The sequence below is a fragment of the Triturus cristatus genome, chromosome 3_2, assembly GCF_964204655.1.
Source record: "Triturus cristatus chromosome 3_2, aTriCri1.1, whole genome shotgun sequence".
Lineage (NCBI taxonomy): Eukaryota > Metazoa > Chordata > Amphibia > Caudata > Salamandridae > Triturus > Triturus cristatus.
In genome coordinates, this window is record NC_140584.1 from 869,121,271 (window position 1) to 869,135,928 (window position 14,658).

A 14,658-nucleotide genomic window follows, 5' to 3' on the forward strand; every position below is an offset into this window, starting at 1 on the left:
CTTGAAGAGACTTCTTGTGACAAACGTTGATGCATGCAGGCAGTCATTTTAACAAGCTTTAATTGGAGAGAAGACAAACTCAGGATGTTCGAAAGCCACAAAGATTTGATTAGATTTCTAAGGACTTTAATCTTTTCCATCTCAAACTTAACGCCCTTGGGGCCGTGGCCAAGCAGTAAGACATGGTGGACGCAAGATAGAACAGCTCCCGTAGCCCTTCCCAATATCCGCTGAATATCCTACCGGCATCGTCCCAACAACAGATTCAGAGGCTGGCAGACGACTACTAGCTCACTCACGGGTTCCTTGGGGCCACTCCACTGAGCTAAAACATGTGCGGCCGCCCATGTAACATCCGAAGAAAGGCACGGCCTACAGCGGAAGTAAGTGCGGCTGATTATTGCGGCACCACTTGGGCTCTTGGCCCTGGGGTGCTGTGGTAGTTGCATGGCACAGGCGCTGCCGACTGACGGTGGCTGGGGGTGAACCTAGGGACCCGGGCTGAAGAGCGGTGCTTCTGGCGACCCCGAGTGAGGCCTGTAATTGATCTCGGCTACCCCTGGAGCACGGGGGGAGGCCCTCGTCGTGACCTGCGGCTGGTGCACACACGGCAGTGAGTCGGTACCGCATGGCATTCGGGTGGCGGATACCGATCTCAGGAGGTAAAGAGGAGCAAGGCGACGGGACCTCCAACAAGCAACAGGTATCGAAGAGTCCTGGAGGCAGGGTGAGTGTGCGGCAGACACCGGAATGCGCCCCTCACACCGTCCTTATGCACCCCTCTGTCTAACAGCCTCTTTCCCCTTCTCTCTCTGTCATCCAGTCTCTTTACTGTTCCTGTCTGAACACCTTCTGCCTCTTACGCTCCCTGTCTCGATCTTTCTATCCGTTGTGGTCACTGCCACACCGGAGTCTCCCCTCCCATCCTCCCTAGCTCTGTTTCTCATCGGTTTTTGTTTTGTCGTTTCATTTCCTTCCTCGCCCCTCGATGCTTTGCCCTCATGCACTCTTCTCCCGTCGCCGCTTCACTCTCTTCCTGTTGAACCTTTCGCTCCCATTCCTCCTGCTCTTTGCTTCTTCCCAGTCATGTCTCGCCCCTTCATTCTTCCCTCGCCCTCTCTCTCTCTACCCTCTTCCCTTGCTCTCTCCCTCTTGCCTAGCTCTTTGCTCTCCTCTCTCATGTGAGAGGGCAGGTGCAGGGGTGGGAATCAGGAGCAGTCGTATTTAGCACATTAACCTTTTCCGGGCTGTGCACACGGGTCCAGACACATTCCAAATAGTCAGCTTTAATCATGGTGTCAGCTCATTAACCCGCAGAGACCCCTCACTGCAAAACCATTTCAGAGCCAGTCCTTCATCGTACGGCTCGGCCGCGCCTATAGCCCTGCCCGTCCACACACACCCGCCGGTCCAAGTAGACCTGCTTGGCCCCAGCCCTGCCTGCCCCGCATGCGTCACAGTCCTGCCTCTGCCTTCAACCCTGTCTATGCCTTCACCTCCACCTGCCCATATAGGCCTGATTGTCCCCAGCCCTGCCTGCCCCACACGTCCACCCTGCCCTGCCTTCAGCTGTGCCTGTGTCTCCATCCCTGCCCGCTCCGCCTGTTCCTTCAGCCCACAATGTCCACCCAAACCATCCTGCCCGTAACCCTCCAGCACTCCGCCCTGCCTGTCTCTCACACTCCCACCGCCCACCTGGCTCTAGTACGGCTTTCTCCGCCTGTGTTTTCATACCTGCTGTCCACCCAGAGCTGCCTGTCTCCTGCTATGTCTATCCACCAGTCCTGCCTGTCCATCAAGACCACCTGTTCTTGGTCTTGGCTGTTTAGCGCCCCCTGCTGGTTCTCTAGTACTGATTAGACGTCAGTACAGCCCTTCATGCCCCAGGTCTGTGGTTTCCCTCGCTCTGCCTGTCTCCCTCCATCACCTGCCCACCTAGGCCTTGCCTGAGTTCATGACCCCCCCCCCCCCCAGCACTGCCTGTACCTCAGCACCACAGACCTACTTTCCCCAGCTCTGCCTTTCCCCTCTCCCGCGCGGTGGGTCTACCTCACCTCAGTCCTCGCTGGTGTGTGGGCATATTAAGGCAGCCCAAACAGCAGCGTGTTCACGTGCCAACATATGCACACTATTATTTGAGCACGTAGTGTATGTTCACAAAAATACAAGCCGCATGCAATGTGAGCGACTGCACAAACACACCGTAAGCAGTAAGCAGTAAGAACACGTCATGGTTTTATGTGCACACCTTCAGGGGGTGTTAGTGCACACAACAGAATGGGTTGAGATGTACGAAAGTGAAAGCCCAGAGCTGCTGTCTTCCCGAAACATTTTGGATAGTTGCATTAGCGCTATATAGATGCAAACCTTTTTTGCCCTTCTATCTCTTCACTAATCTGCTCAATCCAAATAACCGACTAACATATCCAGCACTCAAATCGCTTCAATATTTCACTATACTTATTCGCCACTAATCCTTTATGGGTTCCGGAGTAGCGTGCCACTCCCGGAAAAAAGCGCTTCAACACCTCGTCAGGGGTAGTAAGCGCTATATAAATGCAATTATAATACTATACAATTAGGTGTAGGCTGTGTAACCCTATAGTCTGGCATTTTTATATAGTGGTCTGCGAAATGCACCTTTCTTTTGCATTCTTACTCCAAACAATGGAAAAATATGCCACATTGCATGAAATTATGCCAAATACAAATTTTACATTTTGTGCGATTTCAATGTATGCGATTATACACTTCGTGCTAAAAAATAGCGCAGACTGTTGGCAATGTCTGCCCCCAGGGAAATTACCAGAGAGGACTGGCATTGGGAATGTTGGGAAGAGCCACAAGCAAAACGTTTGCGGACATTCCTTTCTATTGCACTTTCCCAGTCCAACAGTTTGATGAAATGCGCGTTAATGGTGAGAAAGTGACCCCAAAACTACTGATCATTTAGCGGATGTTGGAGGAGCAGTTTATCCACGTGGATTAGAAAAACATAGGGGCAATAAAAGGATACGGAAGACACATTTCCTTTGATACTAAATGGCATGTTGTCCGCTTGGAGAAAATCTGCAGAAGGGAGGAGCTGGTGCAATCGTGAGAGCGCACTTTTCACAGATTCTCATGCAGACACCTTCTTTTGCCCACTGGCCACAGGCGGCATCAGTGAGCGTGAAAGAACAGACATTGCCTGAGGATCTCAAGTAATGATCATGTCAAGCTTGTACAATGGAAGTATTTACACAGAACATAAGTTACCCTAACTAGGATACAGAACATCTATCCATCCTGACAATATTCTTATCTCAGAAGCACCTCTGAATACTCAAACTTAATTCATATGGTTTGGAGCTGTGTGGCTGTTGCTAGCTAGTAAAATGTAGTGGTCTCCAGACTGAAGTCAGTGGTAGGTAGTCTGATTTGATACACAATTGGACATTGTCAATAGGGGGTAAAAGACATTGTCATTTACAACGCCATTACTTGATTAATGCTTCACGAAGGGGGAAAAAGAAAAAAAAAAACAATAGCATTTTCAATGCCAATACCTCAAAACAATGTCATTGCGAGACCTATTGCATTGTAAATGCTTGTTTTTTGTTAGTTTGCACAACCAGCTCTTCTATCCTTTATTTACTTTTCAGCCAAAGTTTGCATGTGTAGAGACTTTTGGGGGGGATTGGAGTGTTTTACCACTATACAACTTTATTAAAATCAAATTTATGTTTCGATTTTCAAATGTAGTATTTCTCTTTCATTACTTTTCAGAGTATTTGTCATTAATTCACTGTTTGATACAAACACACAAATGTAAAAATTAAACCCAAGACACTTACTAACACCCACACAATGCTGGAAAACCGGTGAATCCAGCTGTGTCCCACCCTCCCCCCACCCAGTGAAGTGTGCTGACTCTGTCCAGGGGCAATTTGCCGACATAGGACGCACTGTCCCAGTTTGTGCCATGGCACATCTTTCCCTAATATTTTGCTGCCACCAGGGCAGCCGTGAACTCCTGTCTACCCTGGGGGCAGTGCATAAATGAAAGGGAGACCAGCGGTATGAAAAAGCTGATCAGCCTTCCACAGTGCAAGCTGCGCTCCACCTACTTTTGAAAGACTGATGTCTCGGGGCACCATGGGAGCCCTTTTCCCTCCTTGCAAGCGTCACATGATGGTGCACGACCTCTTTGTGGCAGTCCGTTCATCTCCCAACAGTCTTTATGCCTCTATGCACACGTACATAATATGCACAGAAGATTCCAGCATTTGCATGGGGCATGCAAATGAGGGAACACCCCCTAAGGACAGCACCAGTACTATATATGCACTGCTGCGGTCTATGCTACAAAAGGACTCGCGCAAGCATCTGTGGCCCCTTCTGTAATATCAAAGTGCCCTATGGGTGCAGAAAGTGGGTGGGTACACCCAGTACACTACCAGGACAAATAGGGTAACTTGACATAAGCAGTTGCGGCTGCACTTTGTATGCTTTTGTTTCAAGGAGGAAACTACAGCGGGTGAGAAAATCCTCATATTTTCAGTTCCAGCGGGCCCAACAGAAATAAATGCCTTACTTGAAGGGCCACCAGCATTCCCCTTTGCTAGAGTCTTGTTCTGGCAGTGAGCTGGATTGAACCTAGCTCCTCAACGCCAATCGTGTTAAGGAAACAAAGGCACTCGCCTTTTTGTCACTTCACAAGCACTTAAGAGATAAGTTATGATTTGGAGGAAAGTTTTATTTATTTTTATTAACTGTTCCAAGCTCTCTATGTAGAAACATGCATGCACTCTAAAGCGCTAAGGCATATCCATTTACTTGAGTCAGTGCACTAATAATCTTTTGTGTAGCACTACCAAAACTTTTTTTATGACTACCTAAAGCAACCCTTTAAGCAAATGTAGAACAACAAAAGTTCGAGAAAAAAAACGTAACGTTCAATACCCACTACTTTCAGTTTGACTGCTTGGTGCGAACTCATAACTCACTAAGATATATTACAAGGTTTGTAAATTGTGAGCCGCAGGTTGATAGCGAGGAGCAGGCCTTGGATGAGGAGATAGCCCCGGAACAAGAAGGGATCATCACACAGCTTGACATATAGTTATTCCTCGACGTATGGGATGCATGAGGACAGAAACGGATGTCTGCGTTGCTGGTGGGGATTGTGGGAGGGGGAGGGACTTTTAATTTTCCATGGTGGTTAACGATGGGCTTTAGTTGGGAGATTTTGGTTTATTTGGCGCACAGCTCTGGAACGACTTGTACATCCTTGTATTATGCACTGTGTCATTGGTGGGGGGTTGTCGATTACTTCTCAGGGATTATGCTGCTGAATATTGTGTGTGATTTCGTGGATGCTTGCATAAAAACTCAATAAAGTGCGTTTTGAAAAAAAACAAAGGTTTGTAAATGGTGACCTGCAGGCAACAAAAGGATCTCTGCAACAAAAGCAGTAACCCAAGGAGCTAGTAAGTCAAATCTGTGAGCTACATGTTGCATACTATGCTGTGTAGCACGTACATGAAGCATTTCTGCCATGATGAGTCAAACCTGTGACTACACTGCACAAAGATCTCACTAGCATGTGTAGTAATTTCCAGAGTTACCCTAGCCCTATAACAGCTTGGAAAGCGTCGGGTACAAAGATCTTTGCAGCAGGTGCATGACCTCTCAAGATTTTAAATGTGGCCTGCTTGTCACCAAAGAGGTAACAGAGCAGATGCACTATCATATGTGTCCTTGTTGCAAATGTTTGGGGCGCAGAGTTTTTAATAATAAATGTGCAAGTCAACTGTCCGTCTGCTCCTTGCGACTCCACGACTCGTGGCTCTGCACCTTTCTGCGGCCACCCCAACACTTTCAACCTATAGGATCCCAGAGTATGGTTCTTTCATTTCCAGTAGCGCACCCACACCAATAATCAGAATCCCACAGAAACCCACCTGGATACTCAATAAACACATTTCTCAGACACGTACGGCTATAGACTTGTCAGCATCACATAGTAATGCGGCAAAGACCCGAAATAGCTTGGGTATTATGATTAAATTCTTCTCTGGCTGTCTCCCAAAATCTATCCACACTCCTCTTCACAATAACCCTCTGGTTAGTGCTTTCCCATACTAAGCCCTCCGGCTAGCATTCTTCCAGCACCCTTGTACACTCCCTCTCCTCCACAGCGCATTGCAATGAATACTGCTGTCCCCACCTTTGCCAAATGTACATAAGATTGTCTCACTCCTATGAACATGCACTTTACTATGTTGTAAATATAATTAATTTCCTGAATGCTATTTTATTATTTACTGCATTGTTTGGGTTTACTCATGTTTTCCTGTCTATGTAAAGCGCCCTGCCATATGGGCCTTGTTTGCTCTTTGCAAAATGCATATGTCGAAAATCCACCGCTATGTTTTTGGCAGAGCTGCTGTGGATATATTCCATGCCAGCGCTTACAATTCCCCTGCCCGAGGGCCATTTGCCAGATCTTGTTCCAGTAGGGCTGTGTGGGCCAGGCTTAGGTGCTCGTGGCCTTTTTATTAGCAATAAGTTTTAGGCTCTCTGGTCTAGTCCTCCACGTGAAGAAAACCCAACAATGGATGACACAATCCAAAAGCCCACAGGGCGGCAACTCTCCTTTTTGGAGACTAACTAAAGTGAACACCAGTTCTACAACCCCTAACAATTTTTCGGGAAGTTACACACCAGAACCGAGGGTCAAATCCTAGGGATGGTTACAAATTACATTCTCAATAATTATGGAATTTAACTGTAATACAGTTATTTTTAAAAACAAGCCTGGAAGTGTATTTCGAGCTGGAGAGAAATGGGCAAGCCAGAAATTCATAGGCAGAGCTCTTATAGAACCAAGGACCCAAAGCAGGAGCAAAGCCGTCGACAGAGTGACAAAACCAATGTCATTTAAAACCAAGATACTCTTTCACATGAAAAACTTTTTTTTTGTTTTTTTTAAACTTGTGTTCAACAATAGTGCATTGGTTTGTATCATTGAACGGACATCTATTAAAAGTGATATTGTTCAAACATGAACTTGGAAACATTTAAGGATTCCCTGCTTCCAAACCCTGACAAAACTACCATCACGGGAACCACGAGATGCCAATTTATCAATGCACTGTATACATGGCCAATATTATTCTTGTATGTGGCACAACATTATTTTCTATTAAACCATATACAAGTTAGGTTTGTATATAGCATACATCCGGATCTGTTTTAGTTCAAGGTGTTTACAGATTTGATACTGAATACGAGTAAGAGTGAAGTAATTTTTCTTAGGATCACGTATTTTGCTCAAAGGCAAAGCTGGGATTTGGACCAGGGGTTCTGCTTACACACTGTGCAATTCAGGCACTGGATGAGCACATCATTCTCTTATTTCTTTAACACCAAATAACTATGTTTTGTTTTCAATTATTTAATGACTATAATTAGAATCAATAGATTTTCAAAAGCATCGGGGCTCTTTTTTTGATTTGCCAAGAGTATAGGCTCTAAGCCTATACCAGCAAAGATGATCATATATAAATGTAAGTGTCTTCCCGTTTAGACCTACAGGGCACCTATTTGAGGCAATCAATTGCCTATAGGTAAAAAAGACAGGTTCTGTAGGAAACTCCTGGGGTTACCGCCATGTAGTTCTCACTTTATTATAGATGAATAGCTGGGGCTCAATTACGTCATGGATGATGTTAGGTTGGCTTCACTAAGCCTCTGGCTTTTGATCTGGACCAATGAGAAAGCCCGTCTCAATAGGGATATTATTGAGGACTGTTTGAACTGTGCCAATGGTCATAATATACCTAGCCTCGGAAAAACCTACTTGCCCACTCGCCCGTTCTGGCAAGTTGACAAAGAACAGGTGCTCCATTCAGTCAGGAAGTGAAGCAGCAATAAAGATGCCTTAAAATCTTGTTTTTATCTTGTTACATTTGCTTTGTGTTCAGAGACAGATCAGAAGTCACTTTACAATTACTTTTCCTTCTCTGACTGGAGAGTTTCAGGATTTTGTAACGTGGACCGTCTGGCCTGCAGTACGAAGTGTGAAATTAAAGGATGTTTTTCCTAAGAAGCATTAAAGTAGCTAATAAGTCAACTGTACAAACATTTCAAAATATATTTCAGTAGTGGTGAAAGGCCATTTGTTGTACTTCTGTGAGAATAAAAAAATGTTTTAATAGCATGAAAAACAAATCAGAAGATTTTACGTGGTGCTGTGCAAATGATAAATATGTTTTCTGAAACCCAATTGTACAGATTATTGTTAATACACTATTTGCATTGTTTATTTTTTTAACTGTTTGTACTATCTATTGTGCTTTTATGGCCAAATAAAGCTTGATTGATTGATAGAATATTAATAAAATTAGCATACTGCATTTAATAAGCACACGTATGACATGTTAAATTAGTTTGACATCATTTATATGTAAACTCCGTTTTTAGAGAAAAGTAAACGTTAACTGTAAGGGAATTAAGGAGTATACTTTTTTGTTAATATCACTACCTTCCCCGATTTCACAAACAGTTTGGGGTAAAGAGGGTGTCAGCTCCTCAATTATTGTATTTGTATTTATTTAGTTGAGGCTTGATCTTATGCCAATAAGACTCAAACATACCATAACAAACAAACCATAGATATTTCTAACAGTACATGTAAACCTGATAAAATCATGCACAACTTTGAACATTATACAAACACCACATTGTTGTCTTATAATTACTATTTTTTTCGTATTAACTCATAAATCAGCACACTACCCTTTTTGCACACAGTGTAAATTCCAAACAGAGTTTTTAACTAAAAAAAAAGACCCTTAAAGAAATGAACTCAAACTGCAAACAAAAAAGCCTCAAGATAATACAATATAATCCTGATTTATAAATTCAATAAACCCTCAATATAATGTGAAAAATAGTAAGTTAAGTGCTTTATATAGGAATTAAAATGCAAGCAAGGATCCAAATACACTGACATTTAATAAATGTGCCGTGGTGTAAACTTAAAATAATCCATACAACATGAAAACTTTAAAAGAATCCAAAATGTCCAGTACAAAGCACCCAGGATTAGGAGCCTAGGCAATAACAATGACTGTAATGAAGAAGATTAGCAAAACAAAGGGGATTTGGACACCCAATAAACGTTGATCAGAGATTACAGGTCTTCAATGAGATGCAGAATTGTGCATTGGTTGCAAAGAAAAACCACTCTTTTAGATTTCATGGACAAAGCTGTTCTGTGTTGAACAGGTTTTGTCATTTGGAAGGAAAGGGCAGGACCTGTGATGCTGACCAGGGACGGGTCAGAGCCAGCCATCTGGCCAGAAACAGGCGTGAAGCTTGCTAGGCTCACAAAGAATGAGCTGCTGTGGTTGTCTATCTGCTGCTGCCAGAGCGAAGGGGACACCGGGTGACATATGGGAATAAAGAGAACAGAAAAAGAAAAAAAGGTATGGCTTAATGTGGATAATTGGTGGCAGGGGTGATTAAGACATCTTAAATAAGTGAGAAAAAATGGAGAGTAAACGAAAGAGCGAAGGAGGAGGAAGAGGATAAGATACCGAGGAGTATTGGTATCCTGTATACATGGCCAAAATTATTCTTGTATATGGCACAACTTAATTTTCTATTAAACCATATACAGGATATAGGATACAGAAGGAGTGAATGAACATGGAGGGACCCTGTATGGAGGCAACAGGATTAGTGTGGCTGCAACAGGGATATGTTATTGCATTACCACAAATGAAATGAGCATTTCCAAAGCTAAAATGTGGCTTTGTTAAGCTGTTTTTGTAGTACAAAATGTTTTAATGATTTCATTTTTTAAAGCATATGCAAGATGAATTAAAATAATAAAAGTTACAAAATGCTGCTATGTAAATGTGGCAGCTGTGTTATTGCAATAATTGTTTTGTTTTTCTAAACTCAGAAAAACAGCGAACGTTGTTGTGTCTAGAGAGTTGCCAGAATATTTTTTTTAAATAAAAAAGGAGAATGTAAAGAAATAAAAGAGAACCTATGAAAGGAGTAAAGATAAAACTGAAAACTAAAAGTGTGGGAAATCAATGAAGGACACTTATTTTTATGTGCATGTGATCGCAGGCCCGTCAGAAGGGTTGGGGGGATGCTTAAAGGATTCATTGTTCTCTAGGTCCCATGCTTTCTGAGGGTCTTCCTCTTGAGATCCAACATTTATTAATAGATTCTAAAGCAAAGCTGCTCGGTTTGTTACTGTAAAAGGCAGCTAACAGCTATTACTATTAAATGGCACAAGGTAATGGATCTTCTGTGTTTTCTCTATAGGACATTTTATTAATCTTTGAAAGAGGCTCTCATCCTATGAAGGGTCCCATTTTAGTTTGTTGACCTCAGCCTCACAAAATTTCTGACATACCTGGTGATCAAGCAAAATGTCAACCACTCAAAGGGCAGTACAGCCTATGGCTGAAGTTGATGGATTCCTTGCCCCATGCTGTAGGCTGCAGTGGGTGAAAGCAAAATGTGAATGATGAGGAAACCAATGGCTGAAGAGGGATGACCAAAAGCCAGACCTACCAACCGTTGAAAAATGGTCACCTTGAAAGGAGTAGGCAAAGCCTAGAAGGGGATCGGGTTTTGTGCTGAGCACATCCTAAAGCACTTAAACCTCATCGCCTTCCATCTCCAACAACAAAAAAAGGAAGAAAAAAGCCCAAAATGTACTGAGGATGCTGCCGATGTCCTAGTGAAGTTCCTAGTGCACACTGATTGCGCAGAGCTTGCAAACAATTTAGCTAAAAACCTGCTCTCTGCAAGAATTTCCAATAATCTGTGTGCACAGCGTGTGGTATCGGCTGTGCACCAGGTGATTGCGTGAAGGAAGCGGATATTGGGTGGCACAGTAAGTTTGAAGGTCTGCAAAGTCCGGCTCTGTATGTATATTTACAATTTATTATTTACATTTTCTTGATCGCAAAAGTCGACAACTGTCTTAACCTGCCAGACCAGACTAAAGAAAGAGGAGAAAAGAGCTATAAAGGAGGGGTTGAGAATAGGAGAACTAGATCTTAATCATACAGGCAAAAACAAAAAGTGAAAGGAGGAAGTGTAGGAGTGTGAGAATCAGGGGGGGGGCAGTTCAGAATGAGAAGGGACATTTGACACAACCACCATTAGGCAGGGTGGTTTCAACCACTGCCAAATTAGAAACAATTGTGGAAACTGGTTCAAGAGAGATGCTTCTCCAGAACGGGGGTTCTACATTGTAGTGCTTCTTCGAGAGCACCTGGAACCTTCATGAATACCACATTCAGCCTTGTAGGTGAAGACTCACAGCTCTGCTGTAGTGCCAGCCATTGCTAGGCATTTCCTGTGCACGTAGGACCCTGTGGCTATGAATGCCCACTACTGATATCAGTGCTCCTTGAAAGATCCCAGGCGTGGTGCGGTGATCTTAGGGACTACTCCAGCATACTACACCAATCGCTACCTGACCACTACTTTCATGGAGTTCTTTCAGTGAGCCCTGCTAAAGCAACTGTGGAGGCTAATAGTATATCTCTGCTGCCACCATTATCTGTCACTGCCAGGACTGGTGCTTCAGTCTACCATCACACGGTTATACACTGATGAAAAGCATTTTACCATTATGCGTATTTCCAAGCCTTGTGCTCCCGTGTGAACTTTTCTGAATCACTTCTGAAGTACTATCTATGTTCAGATTTGGTCTCCTATTTTGCACATTCAAATTTCAGTTGGAATACACAACTCTGTGGTACCAAACACACAGGCACCACATATTCAATCACAAAAATGCTCATACCCATAAGAAAAACTTCACAGTACAACATAAGCACAAAGCAGTGAGAGTAACGCAAGTCCATTCGCACACAACCTAGTGCACAATCAAAAGCATACAAGGACGCTAAATAAAGCACAGGCTTAAAAAAACCACATGGAATATTCTACACTGTAGAAAGCAGTGTCTCACACATCATTATATAAGCATGCATATGCAAATAAAATAGTTATATACCCAAAGAGGTACAACCCAATAAGAACATTAACGCACACAAAGGTGAAAGCAATGCAACAGACAGTTGCTCTTCATGAAGCAAGTTCATAGAAACAGACAAAGGTACATTTGCACTGCTAACGAAATAATTAAAGAGCGAATAAGAATCGAACATGATGCCCGCCCTTTCCAGGGAAAAAGGTAAAACAGAACAAGTAGGCTGGAAAAGTTTGATTTTAGATATCCTTCCATTAACGATTCTCTGATAGGTTAATTCTTTGGGCGCGTAAAAAGATGGACCCAGGGGGGACTCTGTTACAAACTCACGTTAGAATAATTTGGTGTGGAAACAAGAACAGCTGAGAGTAGTAAACAATATACTGATGACATCGGACTTTGGAAGCTGCAGAGTTCCACAAGCCTGGCTGCCTGGTCAGCACAGCCTGATGGTCAAATTAAGTTCTCAGTGAGCAGGATACAGAACAGAGGTGGACAAACTAGCAAATTAATTTAGAAAAGTGAGGGAGCGCAGAGGCAGCGGTTAGGCATGGTCCCGAAAGATAATGCACAAGCTTAGCCTCAAAAGAGTTACCAAGTAAATTATGCAACCAAGAATTTAATGTATGAAAAGTCTTTCAAATTAAAAATCATTTATTTTTTAAGAACGGTTTTCCATAAAGTGCATTGGATTATAACCCTGTAGGCACTAACGTTTATACAAATAAATAACTTCTAACCATAAATATGGAAAGATTTGGGAATCCCTCGCCAGAATTCCACAAGAGACATGCCAGCACACTGGTGTATGAAGTACACCAAGTCTAAAAAGGAAAGGAATTCACTCGTTGTGAAGAACTTTAAATCCTGAGGAAAATGCCTGAAACGGCTTCCATTGCTAGATACAAGCACTGAGAATGAGGGAGGAGAGGGACATCCCTCCACATACGAAATGCAACAAACGACATGAACTACAGCTTAGTAAACGGTGACGGCTCCGTCTACGCTCGAGGGAAGGAGGCCAATGCGCCAAGAAAGACTCGTACACCCCCCAATACAGGGGGATGACGACTGGGATGCAAGAAATTCTACCACAACCCAATGACGAAAAGCCTTTTATGATTGTTATAAATCGAATAAAGTGTATTTGACTGACAATGACGAAAAGCAGGGCAAGTCACAGACTTTAATAAGTAGACTCCCTCGTGGAACAAAGACCCTCGCTTCGCAGGAACTGCCTGCACTTGCCATCTCTTCGCTGCTGACTGCTGGCACAAAGACTGCCAGATCAGGCACATGGTTACTGCCACAATACCCATGTGAGGGGGGTAGGTGTACGGATGATTTTTGTGTGAGGGAAGTTATGTTTACAGGGAAAAAACTACTTCATTTTGTCAGGGTTACTGGTGTAGTAACTATCTGAAGGGTGCACCTAGGCATTTCCTTCATTTCTTCACTTCTCTTATGCCCATTGTATCTTTGACTAGTAAAAATGAAAGGTTTCATATTTTGATTTAACAATTATAATTATGGAAATACACTGCCATCTTTATCAACAACCTCTAAACTAAATGAAGGAAAAAAAAATACCATCTGTTCTGTTTTTTGGTCCCAACTGTAGAAAACCCAAGGTTCTATTACAATTTTTTGGGGGAGAAATGAAATGAGAATATTTTTGGGTTCTAACTGCTGCAATAACCAATGATACGAAAACCCGGCCCAACTCTACTGAAAATAAATATGGCAAAACAAAATGAGAAATGTCTAAAAAACCTGAAAACCGTGAGTCCTAATTATAAAGTAAAGATATTTGCTCTAGACTAGTCGTCTTGGCACCAATAAGTGCTGCAAGAGCCACCACCTTGTGGGGCGACCCCGCATAGCTCAGGAATATGTGATTTTCTTAGGGCTGCGCTTCAGGGTGAACTCCATACACAGATATAACACTGCACTAATTTACTCCCTTTGAACTGGACCACCACCGACCACCATATGGTATAGATCTCTGACCATGCGACTGTCCGGCGATCTGATATGTAAAATAAAATTTGGATGAAACAGGCTTTTCTTCCTCTCACAAACCTCTATAAGACAAGGCACACATACTACCCATGTCCCACTGGTTGTTACACGACCAGACAACGTCAGGCCCTCAAGCACGTCACCCAATTCTTGCGACATAGGTCATACTGCAACCACACACTTCTCTGGGCGTATTTATTCCTGAAAGTGCTGCAATGCTAAACTAGTGACAGCTTCACACTATGGAAGTGCCAGATAACATAACAAAGACTCAATGGGGGAGGGATGACTGGTAGCAAGCAGCACACAGCTGCCTTTGCTCTCACTCTCTGTAAAGTGAAAAAAAATAGACCAGAGAGAAGTGCTCGATGCCAGAGAAATCTGCCTCACCTGTCAGCCATCTGTGGGATGATGTAATGTCCATTCTTGTGATCTGCAACAGACAAGCAATGGGAGGACCATGTTATAGCCAGATAGACTCATATATTGCATTATCTTTTCATTTATTTACATTATTCAGTACAGTGAAATACCATGTGCTTTTCAAGCAGAAATGTTTTTACATTTGATTTAGCGAACATACATCAATTTGAAAAGTTGTAGCAGGTATACATAAG

At 43.1% G+C, this 14,658-nt stretch overlaps 1 protein-coding gene across 12 annotated transcripts in view; it reads right to left on the minus strand.

The window, feature by feature from the left end:
- The window catches only part of GIT1 (GIT ArfGAP 1), a 294,885-nt gene that overhangs the window by 110,484 nt on the left and 169,743 nt on the right, over positions 1-14,658 (minus strand). For all 12 annotated transcript variants that reach the window (XM_085649217.1, XM_085649216.1, XM_085649213.1 and 9 more), the window contains exon 8: positions 14,432-14,474. In XM_085649217.1, coding sequence (XP_085505343.1) covers positions 14,432-14,474 — 43 coding nt within the window. The remainder of the gene's footprint in view (positions 1-14,431; positions 14,475-14,658) is intronic.